The sequence below is a fragment of the Cibotium barometz genome, chromosome 38 (genome assembly GCF_041138505.1).
Source record: "Cibotium barometz isolate CiBa-2024 chromosome 38, ASM4113850v1, whole genome shotgun sequence".
NCBI lineage: Eukaryota > Viridiplantae > Streptophyta > Polypodiopsida > Cyatheales > Cibotiaceae > Cibotium > Cibotium barometz.
Genome location: NC_141083.1, coordinates 5,241,774 through 5,269,548, shown reverse-complemented (window position 1 = coordinate 5,269,548; position 27,775 = coordinate 5,241,774). Strand labels below are relative to the sequence as shown.

The following is a 27,775-nucleotide window of genomic DNA, read 5'->3' as shown; positions in this document are numbered from 1 at the left end:
ATCGTGGAGAAGAGCGGAACGCTTTTCTCGAGCAACACACAGACGGTTCTTGGAGAACAACCAACTGTTCTGTACTGAATAGTGGCCAGGCTCAGAATTGAGGACCAAACTGTACTGAGTACCAAACTCATGGGAGTCGACATATTGGTCTTTCATACTATCTAAGTCTTTCCCCGCGATTTCGAGAATGGTAGATTCTTGGACTGCCTGGATGCTGGACTTTCGACTGAGAGCATCTGCTACTGGGTTATGCTTACCAGGGATGTATTCAATCATACCTCCAAACTGTTGGAAGATTTGACTCCACCTGGCTTGTGTCGATCACTCCACTGGGCACTTGGCATAGTCTGAAGCCACTTAAGTGCTTGGTGGTCTGCTTTCACTGTGAAAGCGTGTCCATAAAGAAAAGGCTTCCAATGTTTGAGCGCTGTGATCACACCCAAAAGCTCTTTGTTATATACCGAATAATTCTTTTCGGCGACATCCAACTTTCTACTGTAATATGCCGCGGGTCTTTTGTCCTGCTGGAGGACTGCACCTATGGCTACATTGCTGGCATCGGTGATGACCTCGAAAGGTTCGTCCCGTGATGGTAACTTTAATACAGGTGCTTCTGAGGTAGCTTTCTGGAGTGCACGGAATGCATCAAGCGCCTTGCCTGTAACCGAGACTTTCTGCTTGCGAGTCTTCACCCCCTTGAGCAAGTCGGTAAGAGGTGCTGCAAGGTTGGAAAACTGATTGACATGGGTACTATAGGCCTGACAAAGACCTACGAATGAACGGATTTCTTGGGCGGTCTTAGGAATGTCCCAATCTAAGATCTCCTGAACCTTTGATGGATCCAGTCTAATCCCATTGGAACCGATGATGTAGCCCAAATACTGAACTTCTTTAACACCAAAGACAGACTTTTTGGCGTTTATGTAGAGTTGATTATCTCGCAAAAGTTGCAAGACTTTCTCCACATCTTTCTCATGTTGCTCCGCAGTGGCTGAGAAGACTAGTATGTCATCAAGGAATATGAAAACACACTTCCCAATGTGGACTGCGAAAATCCTAGACATCATCTTATTGAACGTTGCGGGTGCATTTGTAAGCCCAAAAGGCATGACTACGAACTCGTAGTGACCACACTCTGTTTGAAAAGCTGTTTTTGGAATGTCAGCTTCAAAAATGTGGACCTGATGAGATTTAAAAGTGGACAATCCAAGCTGTATTGAAAGGGTGGGAGTGCCTCTATCTGCAAACCATGTAGGTCAAACCATGATCTCATCTCAACATACCAACAATGAGTATCTCCATCCTCTTGCCAACTATATGGATGAGGTCAATGCCAACCGGGAGTACTTCTGCTGAGGTAGCTCCCATAGCCGCTGTAAAAAGGTAACTACCTGGAATTGGGCCTCGGTCACTACTGGTGCGGCATCCAACTCAGCTCGAACAATCTCATGTGGTACCGATGATTTGTTCCGAATCATGCGGGCAGTCATCATAATCAATGGTCTCTCCATATGCCTCCATCCCTCATCCGTCTCTCTCTCAGATCTGGGATGTATGCTGGGTCCCCAAATTGGAGTTCTGTATAGGAGGGTCAGTGAGACAAGTGTATCAAATAGCCACAATTTGGTGCGCAGCTCCTGAAACTGCGTGTGTGCACACTGCCTCTCAAGTGTCCCCAAGGCTGCATGCCATTGAGCTAATCTAGCTGTTGCTGCCTCTTTCAGGGAGAAACTGTCAGAATGCGCAATGGAAGATTAACGCACCTAGGAGACGCATCACCATCGAGCTCCACGAACACCCCCAACGGGCACTGCAGCATCCCTCCACCGGGCTCCCATCTCCCGGTGAGCTGCCTCCCAAAACACCGGCCGGAGGAGATGAATATGACAAGGTGCCACCACACCCTATATATGGCGCTTCAACTTCCCATGCTTCTACTTATGGGATAATCCAAGGCACGCTCTAGCCATAGATCACAAGCTCGAAATTGCCAACCTTCCAACACCCTCCCTCGATTCGAGCTCCGCAAGCCACCGAGGCGTGAAGGGGTCGCCCAGGACCACACACGCCTGAGCCGCCCAGGACCACACAGGCTTGGGCTCTGATACCATGTTAGAATGCGCAGCAGAGATGATGACCAGATGTGGGAACACGAGCAAAACGCAATGCAGAAAATAACAGCACAAGAGAGAGAGAGATAGAGGCGTGTAACTTTGCTCTATATACACAAAGAAGATCCCGGAATGATACAATATGTGCCAAGGGACTGGGGGCCATTTTATATGACCCCCCTACAGCAGTCGGCCTGCTGTAGGGCAGTCGACAGGCTCAACATCTCCATGACCAGCCACATGTACCAGTCGGCCAGCTGTCCTGAGTCGGCCAGCACACATCTGTGGTCGGGTACATGCAGGTACAGTCGGCCAGCACACAACTGAGGTCGGGTACATGTAGGTACAGTCGGTCCAGAAGATAGAGCCTCCTGCCAGCTCAGAACTGCCATCCAAGCCACATAAAAATGGAAAAAAATATGGGGAAAAATACGGGGAGTGAGGAAAAATGAGTAAACACCTACAAGGGCGGGCACACCCACAACAAAGGCCCTCGTGTCAACATAAAGACAGGAGATGACTTCTAATAGAAACGTGGTCCTGTGAAAGTAACTCCCAAATATATATATGACTTGACGTAATCAACCGGCTCCCCTCCAAAAGTGAACTGATGCTTTGATCTCGTCACCCATGCCTGTGTGGTGTTAAACACCATAACCTTGGTTTTCAGGTTCACTGTTAGATCTCTATCCGCACAGAATGCCTGTAATGCATCCAAATGTCTCTGTAATCCCTCCGGAGAGTCTGAGATTAGAACAATATCATTTGCATATAACAAGATGGGTATTAACACCCTTGCTAGGCATGCCTCTGGGCCTCCCAATCTGCCTACATAATCGGAGACCACATCCATGTACAGTCAAAGAGGGTGGGTGATAGCGGGCATCCTTGCTTCACCCCTATCATGTTGGTCACCATATCGGATAGTCTGCCTGGAGCTCGGACTCTGCTTGTCACAGACTCATACAAAGCATATATCTCCCACTGCATATCCTTAGGTACCTCAATGTCATGCAATCTGTGCATAAGCCTAGCACGTGGTACGGTATCGAAGGCTTTGCGTTAAGTCCACAAAGCAGCAGTATTTCCTTCTCTTCTGTGCCTTACCCTCTTTAATAAGTGCCCGAAGTGTCAGTATGTGATCCAAGGTAGTGAATCCTTTCCTAAAGCCGGCCTGTCCCTATGCTCGGTGACCATGCCTCTCTGCCTAGCAGCTCAGCTTTGACTCCAATATAGAGCCATATAGTTTGGCCAAGTAATGACCAATCATGATTGTCCTGTAGTTGCCTGGTACCATGGGGTCCCCACTCTTAAAGAGCGGTACAATGGTATGCTCTGTCTAGCTTGCCGAAAAACCCTCACAAACGGCACGATTAAACACATGTACAATCAACGGAGCCAAAGTATCGCGCGCATATGAGAAGTGCTCTCCAACTAGCCCATCATGATGTTGTGCCTTTCCATTCTATAACCTGTCTATCGCATCTAGCACCATCCGCATAGTAAAAAAGGTGTTGCTAGCCAGTGGAGGGGGGGTGGGGGGCCGTCCTGGTGCATCATATAGCTCTCTAGCATAAGCATGCCATGCCTTAGGTGTAGTAATCGGAGTACCAAGCTGTCTCTCCTGAAACATCTTCCATGCCCTCTTGCTGTTCTTCCCCAGGAAGAGTTGGTAGATCTCCTCCTCTAACTTAGCCAGGTAGGCTCGTTTCTTCCTCCGCACAAGGCGTCGAAAGATCATCTTGGCCTGTCTATGTGTGTGAGTCCCAATGGCAATCTCCCGCTGTAACTGTGCTCGTGTCTCATGACACTCATCATCATACCAACTGTTCTGTGGGGCAGTGTTGCGGAGAGGGGTGGAAGGGATCATAGTGCAGGGAAACGCATATGAGGTGGATGCATGTAGTACACCTGCCAATCCTCTCGTAATCTCGTCCAGAGGGTTATGCGGGTCTAAAGCAAACAAGCCATCTGATACTGCATCTCGGTAAACCCCATCTGTCTCATGTGTAAACTGATATCTCGGGTACCTAGGTAGATGAGTAGCTGGCCCATCTCTCGAGGATCTAGCTTTTAGTGTGAAACTCAGGTATGCATGATCGCCTGCTATGCCAATGGGCCGACTAGAAATCTTGAAATCCCGCACATCAGATATCAAGGACGGAGATCCCATCAAGTAGTCCACTGTGCTCACTCCCCCTTTAGCGTTCCAACATCTGAGAGCATCTGATCCCTGCCATCTCGATAGGCCATTGTATATGACCAACCCATGTGCACTCCCGAGTGCCATGTAATCTCCCCCTCATCCTGTGCTGATCTCTGCAACCCTACATCCTCTGCCGTGATCTCCCGGTACATAGCCTCATACAGCTCTGTCTGCTCTGTGCCTGTACGTGCATTAAAGTCTCCCAATAGTAATATGTCTCCCATGCTGGCAAACCTCATGATATCATCATATAGTGGTGTATAGGGCGACACTCCTAATGGTGCAAACCTGGAGTTGGCTGGGGGAAAGTAGCATACCGCCACATATGGCTCGCAGCCCCTCTCTGCATACTCGAATCCACATGTACATTGCATCTGCATCTCTATGTACCACATGTATTCTGTCACGAAGCTCCTCCTTGAAGAGTACTGCCACTCCTCCAGATACTCTGGTACCTCCCACTGTGCGTGGTTGAGGGTGGAACACTGATTCCCACCTGTAACCCTGCACGTCAGGGAGCCTCTTTTTTGTGGACTGATGGGTCTCCATATACATAGCAATATAACTATGTCTGAAAGTATTCTCCATACATAGCAATATAACTATGTCTGAAAGTATTCTCAAAGTATCATGCATTTGTTCTAAGGGCTCCATGGCAACTCCACACTGTGAATCGAAAGGACTCATGGGCGGCGCACCGGCAGGCGGGCCTCCTCTCTGTAATGATGACTCGGCCATCTCTGTATACCCCCCATTTCCCCTCTTTCCTTGCCTCAAGCACACGCGGCATGTGTTCCTTCCGGTGTGCTATCTGTGCCGCTCTAAGGTCCTCATCCAAATAAATCTTTTCCCCCTTAAGGGCCATCCTTTTGGAGAGAAAGGCCTTCTTCTCACCAAACCTAATGATCAATATCTTCGCCTACTCGCCATGCTCCAGCAATGAGTACATCAGTGGCTCTAATTTTTGTTGCAAGAGCTTTTGCATCCTCTTGGGAATTCCCCTTATCTTCCCAACCAAGTATGCTTACATGTAACGCACGTGCCCGTTTCTTGGCTTCCTCTTCCAATGTAGCATTCATCACCTCTACTTTATTGAGTGGTGTATCCTTTTGCTTCTTTACTACTTCATTCCATGGGCTTACTTCCTAAATTTGTTTCTTTGTGGAGCTGGCAATTTCAGCCCATGAATGCATTTCCTTCTCACTCGCAGCCACTTTTGCCTTACATGATTCCAAAGTGTTTTGCATTCTGTGATGTCTTTTTCGCGGTCAACCATACATGTCTTCAAGGTGCCTTCGTACGATGCAATCGTTGTGCCGATCTCCTAGAGCATGTCATCCTTCCATTTTTGCATTTCTTTTTTCATTTCCGTGTACATCAAAGCCCATCTCAACTTGTACTTGGGCTTGCATTTCTCCCTTCAATTGGGCATATATCTCTTCCTTCAGCGTTTCGTATATCAGTTTCTTTTGGGCATGCATCTTCTCAGTCCATTCCTTTTCAAGTTCCTGTCGCATGGTGCTCATCTTTGTCCTTATGTGCAATTGTATCTCCTCATAAAGGGCCTCATCTCGTCGGGCCATCTTCGCAAGCCTTCGTGAGCCAGGGGACATGATTCCTTCCCTCATTCTTCTACGGTAGGCATTTGGTGCCTTTGTGGGTGTGTGAAAGATGGCCATCCTTTTCTCCCTCCTGGGATTGAGACATGTTTTCAGTCTGCAGCGCTGGGCATAGGGAAGCAGAGAGAGCAGCGCAGTGGATGCAGGTTGTGCAGGTGCAGGCAGTGAAGCTGGGTGCGTGCAGCGCCGCGGGCACAGGTGCGAGACGGGCAGAGGGTGCGCAAGCAGAGGGCAGCGGGGTACCAACGCCAGCGGCGCGAATCACCAGAGCAAGGGGGCATAGGCTCGCGCCATCACGAGAGAGAGAGAGAGAGAGAGAGAGAGAGAGAGAGAGAGAGAGAGAGAGAGAGAGAGATGTCCTTCAGCAAGCATTTCAGAGAGTAGTTGCTTTTGGATTCTTCTCGCAAAGGTTTGGGATCCAGAGACGCCGTGGAGTGGCCCTAAGCAGCTTCTGGTGTTGGTTCTGGCTCACTAAACAGCGATTCTGCGCGCGCGAAAAACACATCCTCCCATCATTTTTTGGCGATTCTGACGCGACGAGGTGGATCGTGACGTTGCGCAGCACAGAGAGAGAGAGAGAGAGAGAGAGAGAGAGAGAGAGAGAGAGAGAGAGAGAGAGAGAGAGAGATGAAATGATATGATATATTAACGTCTTCAGAAGGCCAAAATGACCTATGGGACCAAAAAGGTTACAACAATTGGTGGATCACGGGAGAAAGAAAGAAAGAAAGAAAGATATATTAACGTCTACGAGAGGCCAAAATCGGCCTATAGACAAAAAATAATACAACTGTGTTCTTCCGGTCATCGGAAGAAAAGAAAGAAAAGAAGAAGTGTGCATGTGTCTAGACACAACTGTGAATCATCATGGATCGGTGGAGCCCATATACAAACAATATAAGGGGGGTGGGGATGTGGATGGAGTGCTAAGGCAAGATGCATCTCTATATGCTGAAGGGGTAGTACAAGCATGCTATGCAGATCTATGGCTAACTCCATCCAGTGCCATAAGAGGGATATAAGATATCATACATCGTTGATGCTGAGGCTGTGAATGGCGTGAACATGTACCCTGAGTCTGAATGAAAGCGAGCTAGCCTCTCCTGTGTCTCCATCTGGTGTCTCATTCGGATAGCTGCTATCTCTCGGTGACGGAGTCAGGGTGCTCTATGTCTAGTCTGTCTAGGTCTCCTCCTGGCTCTCAATTCCTCTGCTCTCTTTGCGGTCACCCCACGTGGTACATCAGCAGGCACTGCCATAGCTCTCTGGAAGAAATCTGTGAGCTAGGACTGTCTCCCACCCCTAGTGGGAGCGGGTGTCTGGAGGAGTCTCTCTCGAGAACTATGAAGCTCTAGTAGTAGTCTGCCAAGCTATCGCTGGTCCGAGGCCTCCATCAACTGATGTAGTGAAGAGTGCTCCTCAAACAATCCTGCATATCTATCTCTGACCCCCTGGTGGGCTCTACATCTACATACAAAGTGATCCTCAGTCTCCACCTCCTCGCGGCACAATCTGCATATCCGCTCAGCTCTGGGAACCCGTGCCGCTCTCCCAGCCTCTATCTCTAGCTGATGTGATGAGACTCGTAGTTGTCCAATAGCAACGCGAGAGGTGTGTGGCATGTATACATCCATGTACCACGGTCGATGTATAAACCCATCCCCTGAGATGCTCATAAAGTGGTCTCTGTAATACCGCATCTTCGGTGGTAGTGGGCTCTCTGGTGCTGTCCATGTCTCCTGTATGTAGTGCTGCCATATGTCCTGTCTCATCACTCTGTTCCTCTCATTGAGAGAGAGGTAACCCCGTGGAGCAGACTGATACTGAAAAGGTGGCAACCGCTCAATGTCTATCCCATGATGTGAGAACCACTGTAGCATCTGTGCATACCAAGATCCAGTGTGTCCAGCCTCGGCCAGCTGTCTGGATGTCTCAAAAGCTCGGCGGGATAATCTCTCCGTGGGCATCTCCCTCATCCTGTATATAAAGGAGATCGTCTGGAACAATGCCTCCACTGCCATAGGTGGTGCAACAAACTCAGCTCGAACAATGTCGTGTGGGACGGATGGTTTGCTGCATATCATCCTCGAGAGCATCAAGATCTGTGGTCTCTCCAGCTGTACCCATGTGGAGGCTGCAAGCCTTGGTGCCCAAACCGCTGCTGCATACATCAAGGCTGGTGTCACTAATGTATCAAAGAGCCACCCCTTCGTGCAGGGTTCCTGAAAATGTGCCTAATGACACTGACGCTCAAGGCCAGCAAGAGCTGCATACCCCCGGGTCACTCTGTCTCGGACTGCCTGAGCCATGGAGAAGCGTCCAGCTGAGCTAGTAAATGTGATGCCAAGGTAAACATAAGAGCTCACCACCTCGACCCGCCCTCCTGCTAATGTGAGAGTAGTGTGGCTCCTGACTGCGGGTGAGGTGTGGAAGATCGTAACCTTGGTTTTCCCAAGGTTCACTGGGAGCCCCTGCTGTGCGCAGAAGTCATCAAGAGCCACAAGGTGTCTTTGAAGCCCAACCTGCGTGTCGGATACCAAGACGATGTCATCAGCATAAAGCATAACATGGACAGTAATACCTGATAGCTCAACCCCAGAGCCTCCTCCCTGTGTGATGTAATCGACCACCTCATCAATATAGAGCCCAAAGAGCGTGGGGGAGAGCGGGCACCCCTGCGTCACATCAATGGTGCTAGCAATTGTGTCGGACAAGCCTCCTGGGCATCGGACTCTCCCAAAGACATGCTCATATAGCCTGTATATGCCCCACATCATGTCTGAAGGTATGCCTAGTGTCTGTAGTCGCCGAAAGAGGCGCTCTCTAGGCACAGTATCAAATGCCTTGCGGAAATCCACAAAGCAACAATAGAGCCGTTGCCTCCGTGCCTTGGCCTGATCAATCAGGCACCTCAATGTAAAAATCTGGTCGATGGTCGAGAAGGCTTGACGGAAGCCTGCCTGGCCTGCTGCTCTCAATCCCCCAACCTCTGCATGAGTGCTCAGCTCTGCCTCCAAAACTGCCCCGTATAGTTTGGCCAATATATGGCCAATCATGATGGTCCTGTAGTTCCTGGGGTCTAGTACATCTCCCGCTTTATGGATCGGCGCAATAGTGTGCATTGTCCACTCAGCCGGAAACCCCTCTGACAGAGCTCTGTTGAAGAGATGAGCAAGAAATGGTGCCAATGTATCAATAGCATAGATGAGATGCTCTCCTTGTAATCCTGTATGATCTGTCGCCCGTCCATGTTGGAGTCGGCATATGGCCCTCCTAACCATAGGTGCGGTGAAGAAGGTGGAGACTGTGGAGCATGGCTCTGTGGGCTGTGGTATAGGGGGCTGTGCAGGCACATCATAAAGTCTCTCTGCATATGTCTGCCAGGTCTGAGGATCGGCAATAGGTGTGGGAGGACGGGGCTCTCTGAGTCTCCTCCAAGCAGCAGCAGCATCTCTGCTCATGAGCATGTGATGTGTGTCCCAGTACTGAGCCTCCTCATAAGCTCGCTGCTTACGGCGGGTGAGAGTATGCATCCTCCTGCCTGCCTGCCTCTGGGTGATCTCCTCGCGAGCCCTCTGCACTCGGAGACTGCGGTAAAGGCTTCTGCACTCATCATCATACCATCGGTTCTGGGGCATGCTCCTAGATGTAGGTGGCTGTCCTGTCTATATGCGGTATGGGAAACTCCTCGCGGCTGCTGAGTGCAGTACATGTGAGAGCTGGGAGGTGAGCGTGGCCATGGGTGCCGATGGATCTAAGGCAAATAGCTAATCATGAACATGATAGTCGTACACCTCGGCTAGGTCCTGAGTGAAGTGAAAAATAGTGCGTGGTGGCTGTATGATGGGTGGGTGGGTCTCCAATAAGCTCCTGAAAGTGAGGGATATGTATGTATGATCCGCCCCAATGGGGCATGGTGGTACGGTGAAGTGAGACACCATATCTGCTGCCTCCCGGGATCCCATCACATAATCCACTGTACTACTGCCGCCTCCCACTGGAAAGCAAGTCAACCCACCTGAATCTGGCCACTGAGTCATCTCGTTATAAATAACGAGATGGTGTTGGGCCCCAAGCTCCAGCAAATGTTGCCCATATCGAGTGCAATCAGCTCCTCCATCAGCGGAGATCCGAGTGGTCCCTGTATCCTCTGTAGCTAGCGGCTCTAGTCTCAAGGGATCCTCAAAGTCATAGATCTTGCACTGTCTGCTCTGAGTTCGTGCATTGAAGTCCCCCATCAAGAAGACTTCTCCCAGTGTCGAATAGTGTAAGATCTCCTCAGTTAAGACAGAGTATGGAGACTCACTAGCCTCTCCTCCACCCGGCTCCTCGGTGGTGGCAAACCGCGACCCCTTTGGAGGAAAGTAGCAAAGGGCGATATAAATCCATCTGGTCTCCGAGAGGCGTAAGCTAATCCACATGTATCTCGCCTCCGAGTCTCGTGCTGCTACGACTCGAACATGCTCATGTAACCCATGTCTGAAAAGCACTGCAATACCTCCTGAACCTCGAGAGGTGGCCTGTCTCATCCCCTGTCGGTGAGCTGACTCCCACTGATAACCCTCAACCCGTGTGGTAAGCCCCTCTCCGGGCTCTCATGTGTCTTTGTCATCAAGATGATATCCCGGCCCTCCATCACCTCCTCAAGTCTCCCTGGATGTGTCCATAGGACTCCATTACAGTTCCAGATTGCTATGTGTATCTCTTTGTCTTCATGTTGTTTCCTCCGTGTCTCATAGGCCAGATGGTGCTATTCGACCCTCTTCCCATCAATGTAGATGTGACCATCCCTATAATGTGCCTTCTTCCCTTCTTTGCGTGCCGCCTTGATCTTCGGCATGCATAATCTTCTGTGCTCCAGTTGCATCCATGTGAGGTCATCATCGAAGTAGATGGGGTCCCTTGGCAAGCTCCTCAAGATAGCCCGTCTTCTCATAAAGCTCATCCTACTCTCCTCGTCCGGGAACTGTAGCACTAAGGCCTTGCCTTTGGTGGAGTCCTTTGGGGTTGTCCTCCATACTGTAGTGAATGGGAGCGGCTCATCCTCCTTTAGTCCTAGCTTGGTACATAGGTTCCGCCCGTCAATCTCGGGCGTGGAGGTAGTGCTCTCTGGTATCCCTGTGACTCGGATGCTGAGGTGCCGGATCCGTCGCATCTTCTCTTCATCAAGAGTAGACTGCATCATGTGTACATCTTCTTGTACCTCCTTCTTGATGTTCTTCTTCATCACTTGTACATCTTCTTGCACCTCCTTTTTGATGTTCTTCTTCATCACTTCTACCCATCCTTCGCGGGCCGCCTCCATTTTCCCCTCGATTGTGTGGGTGAGGGTTTTGGTGATCTCTTCTTTGATTGCTTCTTTGTCCACCTCAAGAGTCTCTCCTTCCTCCCGTGGACGATCGCGTAAGGATGCCACTTCGCCCTTCAAAAGGTTGATTTCCTCCTGCATGGTGAGCTTTTCCTTCTCCCACTCCTCTTGCATGGTAAACTTCTCTTCCTTCCATATTTCTGCTTCGGCCTCCAGCTTCCCCATGTGCGTCAATAAGTCCTTCTTGATTGGCGAGCGAGAGAGAGAGAGAGAGAGAGAGAGAGAGAGAAGAACCGCGATAACTAGTACAATGATACCATGGGTATACAGTGCCATGGAAAAACTAAAAAAACGACGGAGAGAGGAGTTCAGAGAGAGATTGTGCTCATTGAAATTGCCTTTTTGGTTTCAGATCCAAGGTCACCAGGCTTAACTACTGTGGCTTTTATACTATGCTTTTGGAGAGAGGGGATGAGATTATTTCAGTGGCAACAATCAGGTGTGTAGGTTCTTCACAATGCCAGAAGTGTAGATACCTTCAAATCACGTGCGAACATCTTGTGCCGTAGCAGTTCTACATTTTATACTGAAGATGAGGGCACTTTTTTATTTTTGTGCAATCTTGCAGAGTACATGGAACCAGGCTTGCTGAGGTGCCTCTTGTTGGTACCCGGTATCAATACCGCCGTCAGGGCATGTGTCGTCGCTTGATGCATGCTCTTGAAGAGGTCTAGTTGACTGCTAAAATTTGTCATGCAGTTGATGCAACAAGCCATTTGTGTTGCAAAATTTTCTTGGACTTCAATTTATATGTTGGCCGTCAGTTGATATATTGAATTTCTGAGTCTAATCGTCTCTTTTAACTGCCAGATGCTAAAAAACATAGGGGTGGAGAAACTGATTCTACCAGCAGTTCCTGAGCTGCTAGAGACTTGGATAGGTGCATTCAACTTCCAGCATATGAGTCTCCCAGAGACACGAGAGCTCAGTAAATTGAGCTTGATGACATTTCCTGGAACCACTCTACTTCAAAAGCGTTTGCTAGCAGCTGCTCCTGTCAGCAGACCTATTTGTCAGCCTTATATCTCTGACAGGGTTGATAATCTTGAGAGTCCTTCATGCAAATCTGTGGATGAATTTTTCACCATGGCCCGTGCATCATTGGATAGTGGTGTTCTAGAAAGCGGGGAAGCTTGCTTAACAGGAGGAACCATGGAGAGAGACATTCCTTTGATGGATCCTTCTGGCCAAAATCTTTGTGCCAATTCTGACATGTTCAATCACGTGCAAGATGGGATGCAGCCATTTTTGCCAGATGATCCACATACTCCAGTGACAGTTCTAGCCTCTGAGGGACACCTGGACATGTCTTTAAAGGGGGGAAGATTGAAGAATCGAATCAGGTGCAAATTTCTAGTTGAAAGGTATCCTCTGACCCCTTTTCAAGCCCTGCAATGTTCCACAATTAACAATGTGAATTTTAAGGGGATACTGGGGGGCTGCTAGTATAAGTGATCCGTGTCAGTATTCTTTGCATACTAGTCTCAAGGGCTCATGATTGCTCTCAGGTGTAGACACTCTAGATGATTTTCTTTCTGCATACCAGAACTGTTCTGGCTAAATCCTAGCTTGTGAGACTTTTTCTGAAACCCTCCTCCTTCAGGGCTTATTTGAACTCAGCTCTATGATTGTTTCTTTTGTCTATTCCATTGCATTGGCCTTTCAATAGGGTTGCTGGGCTTAAATTAGTAACAACAGAGCTGTACTCACTAAACTCAAGCGTGTAGCTTGCCTTTCTACATTAGGCAAGACATGTCCAACCCTATTTTACTTGGAGACTGTTAAACCAGCCAACAGCTGCTCATATGTTTCGTCTGGCACCTACAATCAATTCAATCTGGTTTAGTGCTAAATCTCAAAGCTTGAACAATATTACTCATTTAGAGTGGAAGAAACGATGTTTTTTTTGTTCTCTTTAACTGAATCTTCAACATTTGATTTTCATTCACAGACATAATTTTGTTTTCTTTAGCTTGCAAAACAATGTTAGATAAGGGTATGCTCTTTTCTTTTTCTCCCCAATGAATAAAGTCTTTGATTTAAAAAAATACATGGGCCTACACAGAAAATACACATTGGAGAAAACAAGGAGGGCTATATCAAGGTGAGTAGAACAAGAGATCATCTAAGAAAATGCATGAAATGTTTCTTTCTCAGTTTGAGGGGGGAGAGATAGTCCCACTGCACTTGAGCCCATGTGTTACATGGGTGCTTGCGGAAGCGTGTTTATGATTGATTGATTGATTGCGATCAGCACCTAATCAGATACTTAAAACCTATGCACAACAAACTACTTCTTCTTCATGTTCAATACAAAATAGAGAGAGGAGACCTAATCTACCATGTATTACCATTAAGTATATACAATGCTAACTAGAGAAACGCAATGGTAGCACTGCTCCTAAGCTCTCAATGACTCAATGATGACTAACTGATCAATTAATGAATATGGCTAAGGCCCAGACTCCTATTTATAGTGTCTAATGTTGGTGAGTTGGCTACCAACCAGACCAACCCTAATAATAATGTCCAACTAAGTGTGTTCACACAACGACCCAATAACTCTATCTATATTTGGCTACTTATTGGGTGCTTGGACACTATTACAATGACCTGGTGTAATAGCCCATACAAACACATGAATCCGGCCACGTACTCGACCTTTGATCTAGCCAATAGGTAGAAGCATGTCCACGTCACACGGGGGGGAGTGTGCACGTGACATCTCCTCTTGCTTTACTTGGAGCACGGGTGCAAATGATTCTCCATCGCTCCAACCTAGTGTGGATCTTCTAGCGAACTCGCTCTCTGCTCCACACATTGGTCCGAATTCCAATAACATGGCTATCGGACCTGTTGTCTCCTTTGATGTCTCCGCCATTGCCTCCTTGGGAACTGCGCGCACTGGAACTAGCCCATTTGCCGCTGAATGATGTTGAGCTAGCATGGTAGACACCACAGCGCTCATCTCATCCTCCTCAATGGATTTGGAGTGGAAAGTCTGAAACTCACTTGATGACTCCTCCCTATCCTTGAAAACTGGAATGGACTTTGGGATGAGTTTTTCTCCATGTGTTTGGATCACCTCCAAGCCTGGCAGTATCTGTGCCTTGGGCTTATCCTCTAGAATTTGCTCCTTTCTTGGGGACACTGTCACCGATGCCACTTCCTCTCTTGAAAGCTTTTCAACATCCTCGAACACTGCCTCCTGTTGAGCTTCATCTATGGATGGACTAACCACTGTATGTGTTGCCTTTCTTGCTTGGATCTCTTGTTGAGTTCTACTATGCTCTTGTAGAGACTGATGTGATTGGACCATGTTGCCTCCCAAGACACCAAAGAGCTCTCTCATGTCTGTCAAAACTACATGTTCTACATGTGTACTTGCCGTAGATGTATGTGAAGAAAAGCACACACACCTTACTAAGTGAAGGTTTCATCCTTGTGAGATGTAGGGTGGGTGGGTGTAGCCTATTGGCTCAAGCAAGGCGACCACATATACCCAGATATCTAAATGCTACCTTGTCTACCCCCTCTGTCCACAAGCTGGCCAGCTTGTAGCACCCCCTTGGAGGTGCCCCTCTGATGCGTTTTGCTGATGTAGATGGTTGCCTATTGTAAGCCCAGAGTGGTGTGCCATGACAGACTCAACCATGTATCCAAGAGATAAAGATATAGAGAGAGGGGGAGAGAGAGAAAGGTTTAGGAACTTTGCACGGTACACACTGAGCGGGGAATAGGCCCCACCCCCTTTCAAGAATTTATTCAGGAACAATCTACGGGCACGCTGGCCTGGATCAATACAACAAATTACAATGAATACAAAAGCAAACAAATATGCCGATGTAGAATCCCAAGTTGAAGTCGGTGTTGTTGCACAAGATCTCTGATACCTAAGCACACCACGGGGATGACCCACAAGAATCTATCATCGGGCTAGTACCAGATCCAATATCCAAGTCCAAGTCCCAGTCCAAGTCCAAATCCAAGTCCAAGTTCCAAGACCAAATCCAAGTCCGAATCCAAGTCCAAGTCCAAGTCCAAGTCCAAGTCCAAGTCCAAATTTAAGTCCAAGTCCAAGTCCAAGTCCAAGTTGGAAATTCAAATCCAAGTCCAAATCCAAATCCAAATCCAAATCCAAATCTCAAATCCAAGTCCAAGTTCCAAGTCCAAATCCAAGTGAACTCAATACCCAATCTTTAGGAAAATCCTCAAGAAGCTTCTCGAAAAAGCAAACACCCAAATGGCGGATATGAGTGTCTGACTGCCAATCCCCCTACTAAGGACTGGGAGGAAAACGTTGGCAGTGCTATGGGCGGCGACGCACAAAGGGAGCTGCGGCGCTGCCCAGAGGGTGGAGGCAACGGTGGCGCTGCATAGGTGGAGCTGGGCGGTGGCGGCGACTAGACGAAGATGATGTTGATGATGATCACCTCGCTCTCCACACACTTGATGATGATGAAGGTGAGGATAATCTCCAAGCTTCCATGGATGATGAGAAGGGAGAGGTTCATGCTTCTTTTATACCTTGGGGAAGCCTTGCTATTTGCCAAAAGCTATACTTTATGCTTTGCTTTTCTCTTTTTGCTTTAATATTTCAATAATAATAAAATACTTTTACAAATGACTTGAAAGGCTACTTTTGTGATAAAACATAGAAGCAGGTAGCAAAAATCACAAGCATTTTGGTCTGTTTTGAGGTCTTTTACATTATTCATCATTTTCACATGTGCCAGAACTGTTTGATAAGCTGCTTGCAAACCTTGGAGCTTGATGCTAATATAATTCATAAGTAATGCCTTAAACACGATTTTGTTGAGTATTGTGATCTTGAGGGTGATTGTGCTGATGCTACTTTTTGGATTTTTGGAGTGTTTATTGCAGTTCAGGTGATGCTTTAGCGACAGGTAAAGAACGATTGGATGATGATATATACACCAGAGTGGTTATTGCAACCACCCGGTCAAAACGATTGGTAAAAGAAAAACCCAATATCAAAAGTGCATTTATCCACCAGAAAAATTCACTAACATCTGTCATTTATGGAAGTTTTTAAATAGACAATTTAATTAGTCATGTAACAAGGTGAGTAGCATTCAAACATAGTGGCAGGTAATCTTTCTTTCAAGCGTAAGAACATTGTAGTAAGTGATATGCATGTTTAATTAGCTTCTAATAATGTTTTATGATGGGTATTTTTTTTTCCATGTCTTGCTTATGCTCGATTGTTCGATGGGTAGATTTACACATTAGATTTATCTTTGTTATGTGTATCACCTCCAGGGATTGCCATTGTATTTTGTGCATTGTTTTCATTAAATTATTGATGGGCTATTTTTTTTAACTTTTTTCTTTGTCTCAGCTCCATCGAGTCATGAGTGAAACCATAGTTGTTACGAGGCACGCCTCTAACAGTTCGAGGCGTTCGAGGTGTACGACTGCCTGATCGAGGCGTCCACAAATTTTTTTGTTTTTGTTTTTTTTTTGCTGGTTTGAGTCTTGAGACGGGGGCTTTAAGGGCCCAAGGCAGCCCCTCTCACACACACTCTCTCTCCCTCATTCTCTTCCTCCCTCAAGCCTTTCTCAAGACCCAAAGTTCAAAGTTCAAACTTCAAACACACTAGGATGATGATGTTTTTTATACCCACTTTTGGAGCTCTCTCTATAATCTACCGGTTCATTTCATTTTACTTTGTACCCTTGAATCTTGATGTTGTATCCAGATGATGAGGATGGACTATTTTGGTCTCATAGGTCATTTTGGCCTTTTGCAGACGTTTAATACAACTTTCTTTCTTTCACACACACACTCTCTCTCCCTCTCTCATACACACCCTCTCTCTCCCTCCCTCAAGGCTCATACATACACACTCTAGTCTCTCTCTCTCAACTTTCATTTTCTGGTTTTTATCCAGACATTGTATCAGATCCACCATGATGACTTTTTGGTCTCATAGGTCATTATGGCCTTTTGAAGACGTTAATATAACATTTCATTTCATTTCATTTCTCTCTCTCTCTCTCTCTCTCTCTCTCTCTATATATATATATATATATATATATATATATATAACAGTCGCCTCTAACACGCCTCTAATGTCTCTAAAAATACGAGGCGCGTACCATACCCGCCTCGTACCAAACGCCTCCCCCGCCCTCGTCCCCCTTCCCAACACAAAAAAGAAAAAGAAAAAGGGAAAAAAAAACTCACGTGTACCCCATCGTGCACCCTCCCTGCCTTCTTCACCCTAGCGTCAGCTGCCCTAGCCCTGCACACCCCCTACCCTTTTTCTCCTGTTTTCGTTTGAACCCCCAGCATGTTCTTTCTTTGCTACTTGCTAGCTCAGCACTATGCTTCAAATGGAACCTGTGAGTGATTTCTGTTCCCTCTGTTCTGGAGGACTTCATGGCAGCTGCTCCACCTTTATTGATTTGAGATCGCCCTCAGCTGTCTTTTTTTTGGAAGCGGACCTCCAGCTCGTCTTACATTGGTGGTCTCATTGGGGGCCACCACGTTGGTTTGCAAATTTGTTGGCAGCCGACCCCCATGGAGACAGATTTGGGACCTCTTATAAGCTGTGGTTGTTGGTGAGCACAGATGTATCACTGAGATCCATTTCCCAGGGAACAGCTTCACTAGGGTAAAGTTCGACAGGGAAGAGAGTTTTGGAGCAGAGCCTCACGGTGGTGCATGGTGTTCACATGTACTTTGCTCAAAGGAAGCACGTCTTCTGGCCTAATTGTGAGCTATGGCTAGATTCCCGGTTACAGCTTGCTTCGTGGGTCTGTACAAGGAGTTTTACGAGCTTCTCCTTGTGATTGGGCACCCTTTTAGTCAGCTGCTTGTGACCCTGGCAGTACCTGGGCTGGAGGATCTCTCGATGATTATTGTGCTCAGCTCCTCCTCAGGTAACCTCCCTCAGCATCTCTTGATTCCTGAACTGGATGAGGATAGCCAATCAATTGCGGAGTCCCTGCGTGTGAGCAGCCAGCCCAAAACCTCCTGCCACCAATCCCAGCCACCAACTCCAACCACCACAACTCTCTCCTTGGCAGGAGCAGCAGTGGCAGTAGGCACAGATTGAAGATGAATTGCAGACCCCATGTCATTGCCAGTGGTAGAGGTGCGCAAGGCGAAGGGGATGTCACTGTGTGGGTGCGTGGTCAAGGTAAGGGTCCCACATAGAAATGTTACTTGCAGTTATCACAGTATATATTTCCTAAACATCCTGCAGATAAGGTAGGATAGTCAGCTACCCAAAAGGGGCCCACCGTGCTGCACTGAAAAGCCCCTTTTTAATGGAGCATATGGCAGCCTCGTGCACGTTGGGGTTTTTACATTTTTAAACATTTTTCCTTGTGCACAAGAGAGTTACGTATTGCATAAGCTCTATGCATAACTCTTATGCATAAGAGCTATGCATAGAACTCTTGTGAATAAGAGCTAGCTCTTATGCATAAGAGCTTTGCGTAGAGCCTTAATGCACAAGAGCTATGCATAGCTCTATTGGTCTTATGCCATATGGCTTATGCATAAGAGTACAAGAGCTATATGCATAGCTCTTATGCATTAGAGCTGTTATGCATAAGCTCTTATGCATCAGACTCTTATGTGTAAGAGCTATGCATAGAGAGGTCTTATGCATAAGAGCTATGCATAGCTCTCACACATAAGAGCTCTCTATGCATAGCTCTTACACATAAGAGCTCTGATGCATAAGAGCTATGCATAGAGATCTTGTACTCTTACGCATAAGCCGTATGGCATAAGACCAATGCATAAGAGCTGTAGTGCGTAGGTCTAATGCATTAGTTCTAATGTATGGGTCTAATTTTGTTCTTTTGTTTCTTATCTTCTTTTTGCATTAGACATAATGCATATGTCTAATGCATCGTCTTAATTACATATCTAATGTCATCTTCTTATCTCTCATCGTTTTGCATTATACATAATAATAATATTATTGGCTGTTTGCCTTGGACTATGGACGATCTTGTAACATAATCCTCTCTCTCTCTCTCTCTCTCTCTCTCTCTCTCTCTCTCTCTCACTCTCTCTCTCTCTCTCCAGAGTCATGGGATACCAGGACCAGAGGTGTTTGGGATTGTTCTTGCTTGAGCTGCGGAGACATAGAGATAGCCTGCTTAGGCGCACAGAGAGCCAGACTCAGAGGCACATTACAGATTTCTTTAGTCCAGCCATCACTGCGCCAGATGGACCACAGCAGCAGCAGGACATGGATACCGCCCACACCAGGGGTACACTGATTGATCGTGCGATTGAGCTTGGGTGGTCCAGACGCCCACGACTACGGAGGGGGGCATCCCAGTATAGACGGAGGTTGCAGCGGCAGATTCGGATTATTCTTGCGAGGCATGCGGGACACCCAGTCAGGGTGCTGACCACAGAGGATATTGAGGAGATCCGCCAGTGTCCGATGCGGCACATATTATGAGATGGAGGCACCTCCATAGTGTACCCCTCCGTCCCACATGATATTGTATCCTCTCACTATATTCCACTCACCTCCATAGCGTACCCCCCCCTCGCTATATTCCAGTTCCAATTTCATTTTCTAGGTGCCAGTAGTATCATCTTTATTTTTCATTTTCTGGGTTTTTTTTTAATCCAGACATTGTATCAGATCCACCATGATATAACTTTTGGTCTCATAGGTCATTATGGCCTTTTGAAGACGTTAATATAACATTTCATTTCATTTCATTTTCTCTCTCTCTCCAATGCTTCTTCTTCCTGTTCTCCTCGTAGAGTTCCCTCATAGAGGGCACAAACTGGAGACGGATGAGGAGAGGCATACTTTAGCATTTGTGGAGACAGTTGATTGAAAATTAGCGCGAGTATTTGGTACAATATTTGGATAATGCAAGGCAGTGCTACAAGCGAACATCACATCTGCTTGCCAAGCAGTCAAGGACCAATGGCATTAACCGAAACAGGAGGCTCGCACACTAAAAATGAGGGGCCTAACTAATAATTCGTCCATTCTAAATAAGTGAGTGTGAATCCTTTTAAAATACGGGGTGCCCAAGTAATAAAAAAACACGGGGTGCCCAAGTAATAATTTGAATGATGTGAATGCTGTGAATGGTGTCCACCCACTGTAATGAATGATGTGAACACCATAGCGATGCCCTTTTTAAAGCCTTCATTGACATGCTTGTCTTTCCCCCAAATCAGTGAGGTTGGCCGGGAGTGTTTCACCTCTCATATGCCCATCCTCTTGTCCAAAGTCTACTTTTACAAGTTTCTAGGGTGCCTAGAACCCTTGTACAGGATAATCTTTTCATTTTCAAAGATGTGTTGAGCACAACCCTTGGGTGTCCCGGTGCCTTTCAAAGCCCGTCCACAATTTACAAAATGGTAAAAGCCCGAATTAATGACATCCCCCTAGCTTCTGAATAGTTGTTAACTTTGAATGCTTCTGCTATAACAAGAGAAGTTACATAGACCATAATGCTGTAGGGATCCTTGGCTCTGCAAGAGAGCAGATAGATTAATGGTCAGGTTGAAACCATAGTTCATATCATTCGCGAATGGTTGTGAGGCAAACGTTTGAAGAAAACGCAAATGAAATTTGGGTTTCATACGTGAAGGGTTTTTTTTTTGGGGGAGATTTGATGGGTGTACTTTCTTGCGCCCAGTTCGAACTTCAAAGTTGCGCCGACATTGAGCCTCTGCTTCTGCACTTCTGCACCCGTCATTGCCTCAGCTAAGTACTCCCGTCAGCCTGTACAGCTGGTCCTGTACCGCCTGTACGCCCTGTGCGCCTGGTCTATATGGCTGCCATTGGCTGGGCGGCTGGGCTATGGCCCATGGCAGGCTTCAGTAGGGCCCATTGGCCGAATGCCTAGGCCCTAGCCTGTAGCTCGCAGGAAATTTGCAGAAATTGGGCTTTTAAAAATTTGGGAAAATTGAGGCTTTTGCATTTTTCTAGAAATTAATGCTTTTACAAACCTGCAAAATTGGGGCTTTTACAAATTTTAAAAAATTGTGACTCTAAGTGGACATTGGACATTGGACATTGGAAATTGGAGGTTTTTTATTTTCTGAAAAATTGGGACTTTGTGCAGTATTTCCATTGATTTTGGTGAAAATTGAGGCTTTGTAGGACTCCAAATTCAAGGTGGGGAGACCAAAAGGCTTGATTCAAGATGGGGAGACCCAAAGGCTTGGAATGGGAGCACGTGACTATTAGGCAATGGTATGTTTACATGCAGGTGCAAATATTGTGGGCATGAGTGAAATGGTGGCCCTTTGCGCATAAGGGGCTTTTAAAAATTTGGGGAAATTGGGGCTTTTGAATTTTTCCAAAAACTAATGCTTTTTTACAAACCTGCAAAAATTGGAGATGTTACAATTTTTTTTAAATATAGTGGATATAGTTTTTATATTCTAATCTATTATTATTATTTAGGGACTTTAGGGAAGAAGGGTTAGGAGTGCCGCCAGAGCCGTGCCGAGGGGATTTTACAAATTTTAAAAAATTGAGACTTATAAGTAGACATTGGACATGGAAATTGGGGTTTTTTAATTTTTTGAAAAATTGGAACTTTTTGTGTAGTATTTCTATTGATTTTGGTGAAAATTGAGGCTTTGTAGGACGGGGAGACTTAAAGGCTTGGAATGGGAGCATGTGACTATTGTGAGACCTGTAGGCAAGGGTATGTTTACATGCAGGTGCAAATATTGTACGCATGAGTGAAACGGTGGTCCTTTGCATGTAAGGGCCCATATTTTATGCATTACTAGCCATGGTGTGCGCAAATGCACTAGTGTCCCCCAAAATGTCACCATTTGGCCACCCAATTGGTCCACCCGTGCTTACTCATCATGTATGTACATTGGATTGATGTCCATGGCAGTTGTATATGCCGGGGATTGATGCCACTCATGTGATACTGTGGACTTGGCTTTCTGTTGGGACTTGTGCCTCCGTATACATGCCCGGAAATGCTTGGTGGTTTGGTGTTCCATTGGGTTTGGTACCTCGTGTCCTTGCCTGGAGCACGTCTATTTTGGTATAGTCTCATGAAGGGGGATTGTCCATACCGATGTTGCATTGCATAGCATCTTTATGCGCTTGCTTGCAATTGTAATTGCATGCTGTTTTTATGCTTGCTTGCCCAATGTGGAGTTCCGGGTTAGGGGACGCCGGCCTACGAACCGTGCGTATGAAACTGTCTGCTGACATGGTTATGTGGCATGTGACAGGTGGTAAGTACTGGTCATAAACCTAGCCTTAGGAGTTAGCACTAATTTATAAGTGAGTGTGTACACACTTCATTAAGTTTTGGGCGACCAAAACTCACTTATAAATTATGACTAGCCCGGTGTTCACACACACTGATGTCCCGAGGTGGACATAACCCAATGTCCACTGCCCAGACCTAATTCCCTTTGTACAAAGGGAGTAACCAGCCATGTGTTCACTCTAGCTTGCTCCACAAAGCACCTGCCTGCCACCTACATTGGACAACTCACCACCTCACTCCTCCTCCTCTCTCTAGAGATTGGCGCCTCCTTCATGAGGGCTGTTGGGCTGCATTTTCTGCACTTTCTCCTTCCCAACTCCATTTCCAAGCTTGCTAAGGTGTTTCTCAAGCTTCCAAGACTATTTCCGGATGCTAATCACTCTTCTACACACTCCCAATGACTCCACTCTTAGTAATGATAGGCTAAAATTCTTGCAAGAATACAATTATTGTTTTGCTGATGAGTTACCAAATGAGTTGCCACCCGTACGATCGGAAGATCATCGCATTGATCTTGTGCTGGGTAGCTCACCACCTAATAGGCCAGTCTATTGTGTAAGTGCATCCCAAAAAGAGGAGATCATGAAGTAGGTGAATGAGCTTCTTGAGAAGGGTTTGGTTCAGCCAAGCTCCTCCCCATATTGTTCACCCATCCTCTTGGTTCAAAAGAAGGATGGATCCTTTGGTATGTGTGGATTATTGAGCTTTGAATAAGCTTACTATCAAGAATCGGTTTTCGATTCCACGCATAGACGACATCCTTGACAAGTTGGATGGATCGGCATACTTTAGCTGAATTAATCTCAAGAGTGGGTATCATCAAGTGCGTGTAGTGCCTGAGGATGTACACAAAACTGCTTTCAGGACAGCATTTGGGCTTTATGAGTATGTTGTTATGCCTTTTGGTCTTACAAATGCCCCGGCTACATTTAATAGAATGATGGATCGCATATTCCGTGGGTACAGGAATTTTACATGTGTCTTCTTTGATGACATCCTAGTCTTCTCGAAGACCGAAGAAGAGCATAAAGCTCTCTTGGCCATTGTTTTTGAAGAAGTCCGTATGCATAAACTCTTTATAAATGAAAAGAAGAGTGAGTTCTTCTTGTCAGAGATACATTATCTTGGGCATATTGTGTCCAAAGATGGAGTGCGGATGGATCCTGCAAAGATTAGTGCGATTTGGAATTGGCCCGAATTGAGTTCGGTGCATGAGATCCATAGTTTTCTTGGATTTTGCTCTTACTACCGCAGGTCATTCGGCACTTTGCATGGATTGCTTCTCCTTTGCATGATTTGACAAAAAGAAGAAGGCCGTGTTCAAATCGACTAATGTAGAGAGGGATGCATTCCTCAAATTGAAAGATGCAACTACTCATGGTCCAGTGTTGGTCATTCCGGATTTGCAAAAGCCCTTTATTGTGGAATGTGATGCATTTGGAAATTGCATAGAAGCTGTCATTAATCAAGAGGGACATGCCCTGGCTTATGAGAGCCGTAGATTGCTCTCTCTTGGTATTTATGAGAAAGAGCTCTTGGCTGTAATTCATGCACTTACTATATGGAAACATTACCTTCTTGGGGCTGATTTCACTGTGAAGACAGATCACCAGAGTTTGAGGTATTTTCTTACCCAAACTAAGTTGTTAGAGAAGCATATGAGAATGGCCAATTTTCTCTCTATGTTTCATTTTTAGATCTTGCACACCCCAGGAAAGAAGATATAGTGGCAGATGCATTGTCACGAAAGCCGTATGTAGCAGCTATCTCGGTTGCCTCTCATGGGGACTTGTCTACCATGTGTGATTTGTATCATACGGATGCTGATTTTGCCACTATTTGGGCTGATTTGATGGCTGATATGCACATGCCTCATATGTGATCAAAGAGGGTTATCTCATGAAAGATAATTGCCTATGTGTGGTGTCTGACATGAGGCAAAAGGTTTTGGATGAGTGCCATGCTCCTCCATATGCTGGTCATAGAGGCATAATGTCTACTACGCACATGATTGAGCGGCATTTCTTTTGGCCAGGTATGCGGAAGGACATAGAGGCACATGTACGTGCATGTATGTTCTGTCAAAAGGTGAAATTTGATAGGGAAAAGGCACCACGTTTGCTTCAGTCTTTGCCTATTTCCAGGCAGCCATGGGAAAGTATTACAATGGATTTCATTATGGACTTGACACGCACCCAACTTAGTAATGATGCAATTTGGACAATTGTGGACAGGTTTAGCAATCAAGCTCATTTCTTACCGGTCCAAAAGACCATCAAAACTAAGCTTATTGTTAAAACATATCTTGCTCAAGTGTTTAAGCATCATGGAATGCTGAAGTCCATTGTGGGGGATAGAGATCCCAGGACTACAAGTCTCTTTGGGTGAGGTTTGTTTGATAATATGGGCACCATAGTGGACTTCTCATCAGGTTATCATCCTCAAACGGATGGGCAAAGTGAGGCTGCAAATTCAGCCGTGTTGGATCTCTTGAAATGTTATGTGGCGGATTAGAAGTCTTCTTTGGAGATGTACTTACTGCTTGTGGAATTTGCATACAACAACACGGTGCATGCATCTAGGGGAAAGGTCCCGTTTGAGATTGTTTATGGTAAGGTGGTTTTGTCGCCCATCCTTCGCATAAAGGATGAGATATTTCCAGCTGATGAGTATGTAAGAGACTTGGATATTGCTTTTCCTCAGGTGCGGACAGTCATTGTAAGGTCACAAGACAAGCGTAAAAAGGCTGCCGAGAAGCATATAAGGCAATTGGATATTAAAGAGAATGATTGGGTATTGTTGAAATTTGAGAAAGCAAGACTTGCAAAGAGGCTTGGCAAAGAGGGTGCATATCTTAAGCTTGCAACTAGGTACTATGGGCCTTTTCGAGTGATCGAGAAGATCAATGAAGTGGCTTTCAGATTGGCATTACCTAGTCATTGGCACATACACAATGCTTTTCATGTGAGTCTCCTTCGCAAGTATGTAGGGCGGGAGCCCAGTGAAACGGTCATTGAGGATCCACCAGAAGTGGATGAGCTTGAGGAGATCTTGCAGCCTGAGCAGATTGTGTATCACAAGGAACGCAAGCTTGCTGCAGGCAAAGTTGTGAGGCGTTACCTTGTGAAGTTTAAGAACTATCTTCCCATTGATGCTAAATGGGTAGATGAAGAGTTCTTCAGAGATTGCCGTATGTGCTTCAGACATATTTGGATGCTTTTCGTTGCGGACAACTGTTTAGAAGCCGGGGGGGATGTCACCATTTGGCCACCGAGTTGGTCCACCTGTGCTTTCTTATCGTGTATGTACATTGGACTAGTGTCCATGGCAGTTGTTTATGCTGGGGATTGATGCCACTCATGTGATACTGTGGACTTGGCTTCTTGTGGGACATGTGCCTCCGTGTACATGCTCGGAAATGCTTGGTGGATTGGTGTTCCATTGGGTCTGGTACCTTGTGTATTTACCTAGAGCACGTCTATTTTGGTATAGTCTCATGAACGGGGATTGTCCATACCAATGCTTCATTGCATAGCATCTTTATGTGCTTGCTTGCAATTGAAATTGGATGTTGTTTTCATGCTTGCTTGACCAATTTGTAGTTCCGGATAAGGGGACGCCCGCCTGCGAACCGTGCGTGTGAAACTATCTGCTGACATGGTTATGTGGCATGTGACAGGTAGTAAGTATTGGTCATAAACGTGGCCTTAGGAGTTAGCACTAATTTATAAGTGAGTATGTACACACTTCATTAAGTTTTGGGCAGCCAAAACTCACTTATAAATTATGACGAGCCCGGTGTTCACACACACTGATGTCCCGAGGTGGACATAACCCAATGTCCACCGCCCAGACCTTATCTCCTTTGTACAAAGGGAGTAACCAGCCATGTGTCCACTCTAGCTTGCTCCACAAAGCACCTGCCTGCCACCTACACTGGACAACTCACCACCTCACTCCTCTTCCTCTCTCTAGAGATTGGCGGCTCCTTCATGAGGGCTGTTGGGCTGCATTTTCTGCACATTCTCTTCCCAACTCCATTTCCAAGCTTGCTAAGGTGATTTTTCAGCTTTTAATAGTGTTTCCGGATGCTAATTACTCTCCTAAACACTCCCAATGACTGAAATTCAGCAAAACAGCTCTGTTTATTGCTGTAATTCCCAGCCTTTTTACTGAAAACCCTAATTCTAGTCCTCCTTTCTCAAGTTGAACCATAGGGGAAGCTTTCTCAAGGTTCCCTTCATTCTCTTGAAGACTTTTGTCGCGAAGAATTGCGACAAATCGAAGATCTCTTCACTCCAAGGACTTCCATCGCGATGACTTCCGCTCTCATCGACTCTACTTTCAATTGGTAAGGTTTAATGCTTAAATATGGAAGCAAGTAGTAGGAGAGAGGAACCGGATTACAAGATCACATACCCTGTGTAGTGTTCTCTTGTCCTACGTGCTCTCTTGTAGATTGTTGCTACCATGTGTTGGTGGAACAATAGAGAGCAGATGGTAGGGAACATAGTCACTTGAGAGGGTAGTGTGGGTTGCAAGTCTACATCGACAACCACTTGTTTGCAATACTGTATCCATATGCATTGGTATGGAAATATAGTCGAAAATGCTCATGACACTATGTACTTGATTCTCCCAAGATCAATATACTTTATTTGAGGGAGGGGTCGGCCGTTCCGGCTCATTGTGTCTCTTGTCAATTCAGCAATTTACTTCTTGTATTTGAGAAAGTGTCCATGAAATCTTAGTGTATTTAAGTGTATTGATTAGCATTGTCTTCAACCAACATTGGTATCAGAGCATACGGTTCTCTTTCACTTCCTTCGTGAGAGACGATCACCGTGAACACTAGCTATCCCTACAGTTAGAACATTATGGACAGCCATACAACGAATGTTGGAGATGTTAACACAAGAGGCAGGGACAATGAAATGCATGCTTCCAATGTTTTAAAGGATGAGCAAACTCATGTGGTGCATAATAGGGAACATCAATATGTGGGACAACCGTCCCGTGGCAAAGAGAAGATGCAGGAAGAAGAGTCTATAGTCTTGAGGGCTGAACTTACTCGTATGCAGGCTCTTCTCCATGCACAACAAGAATTGAATCTCTACCGCCGTGAGGATCCATTGGTACATGACCGTTTGAACTTTGAAGGCCAAGAAAGCTGAATCTTATATGGATCATGCAATGG

The 27,775-nt window shown here is 46.2% G+C and overlaps 1 protein-coding gene across 10 annotated transcripts in view; it reads left to right on the top strand.

Moving 5' to 3' along the window:
* The window catches only part of LOC147616271 (uncharacterized), an 86,092-nt gene that overhangs the window by 21,403 nt on the left and 36,914 nt on the right, over window positions 1–27,775 (top strand). For 4 of the 10 annotated variants that reach the window (XR_015262460.1, XR_015262459.1, XM_086777295.1 and 1 more), the window contains exons 6-9: window positions 11,657–11,743; window positions 11,873–11,972; window positions 12,115–12,668; window positions 16,189–16,279. Coding sequence is in view for 7 of the 10 variants with exons in the window: in XM_086777295.1 (XP_086633421.1) it covers window positions 11,657–11,743; window positions 11,873–11,972; window positions 12,115–12,668; window positions 16,189–16,279 (832 nt within the window). In the remaining 3 variants the exon portion in view is untranslated. Of the gene's footprint in view, window positions 1–11,656; window positions 11,744–11,872; window positions 11,973–12,114; window positions 12,669–16,188; window positions 16,280–21,434; window positions 21,528–27,775 lie in introns of all 10 variants that reach the window. The other 6 variants (XM_086777297.1, XM_086777298.1, XM_086777301.1 and 3 more) reach the window with 3 other exon arrangements.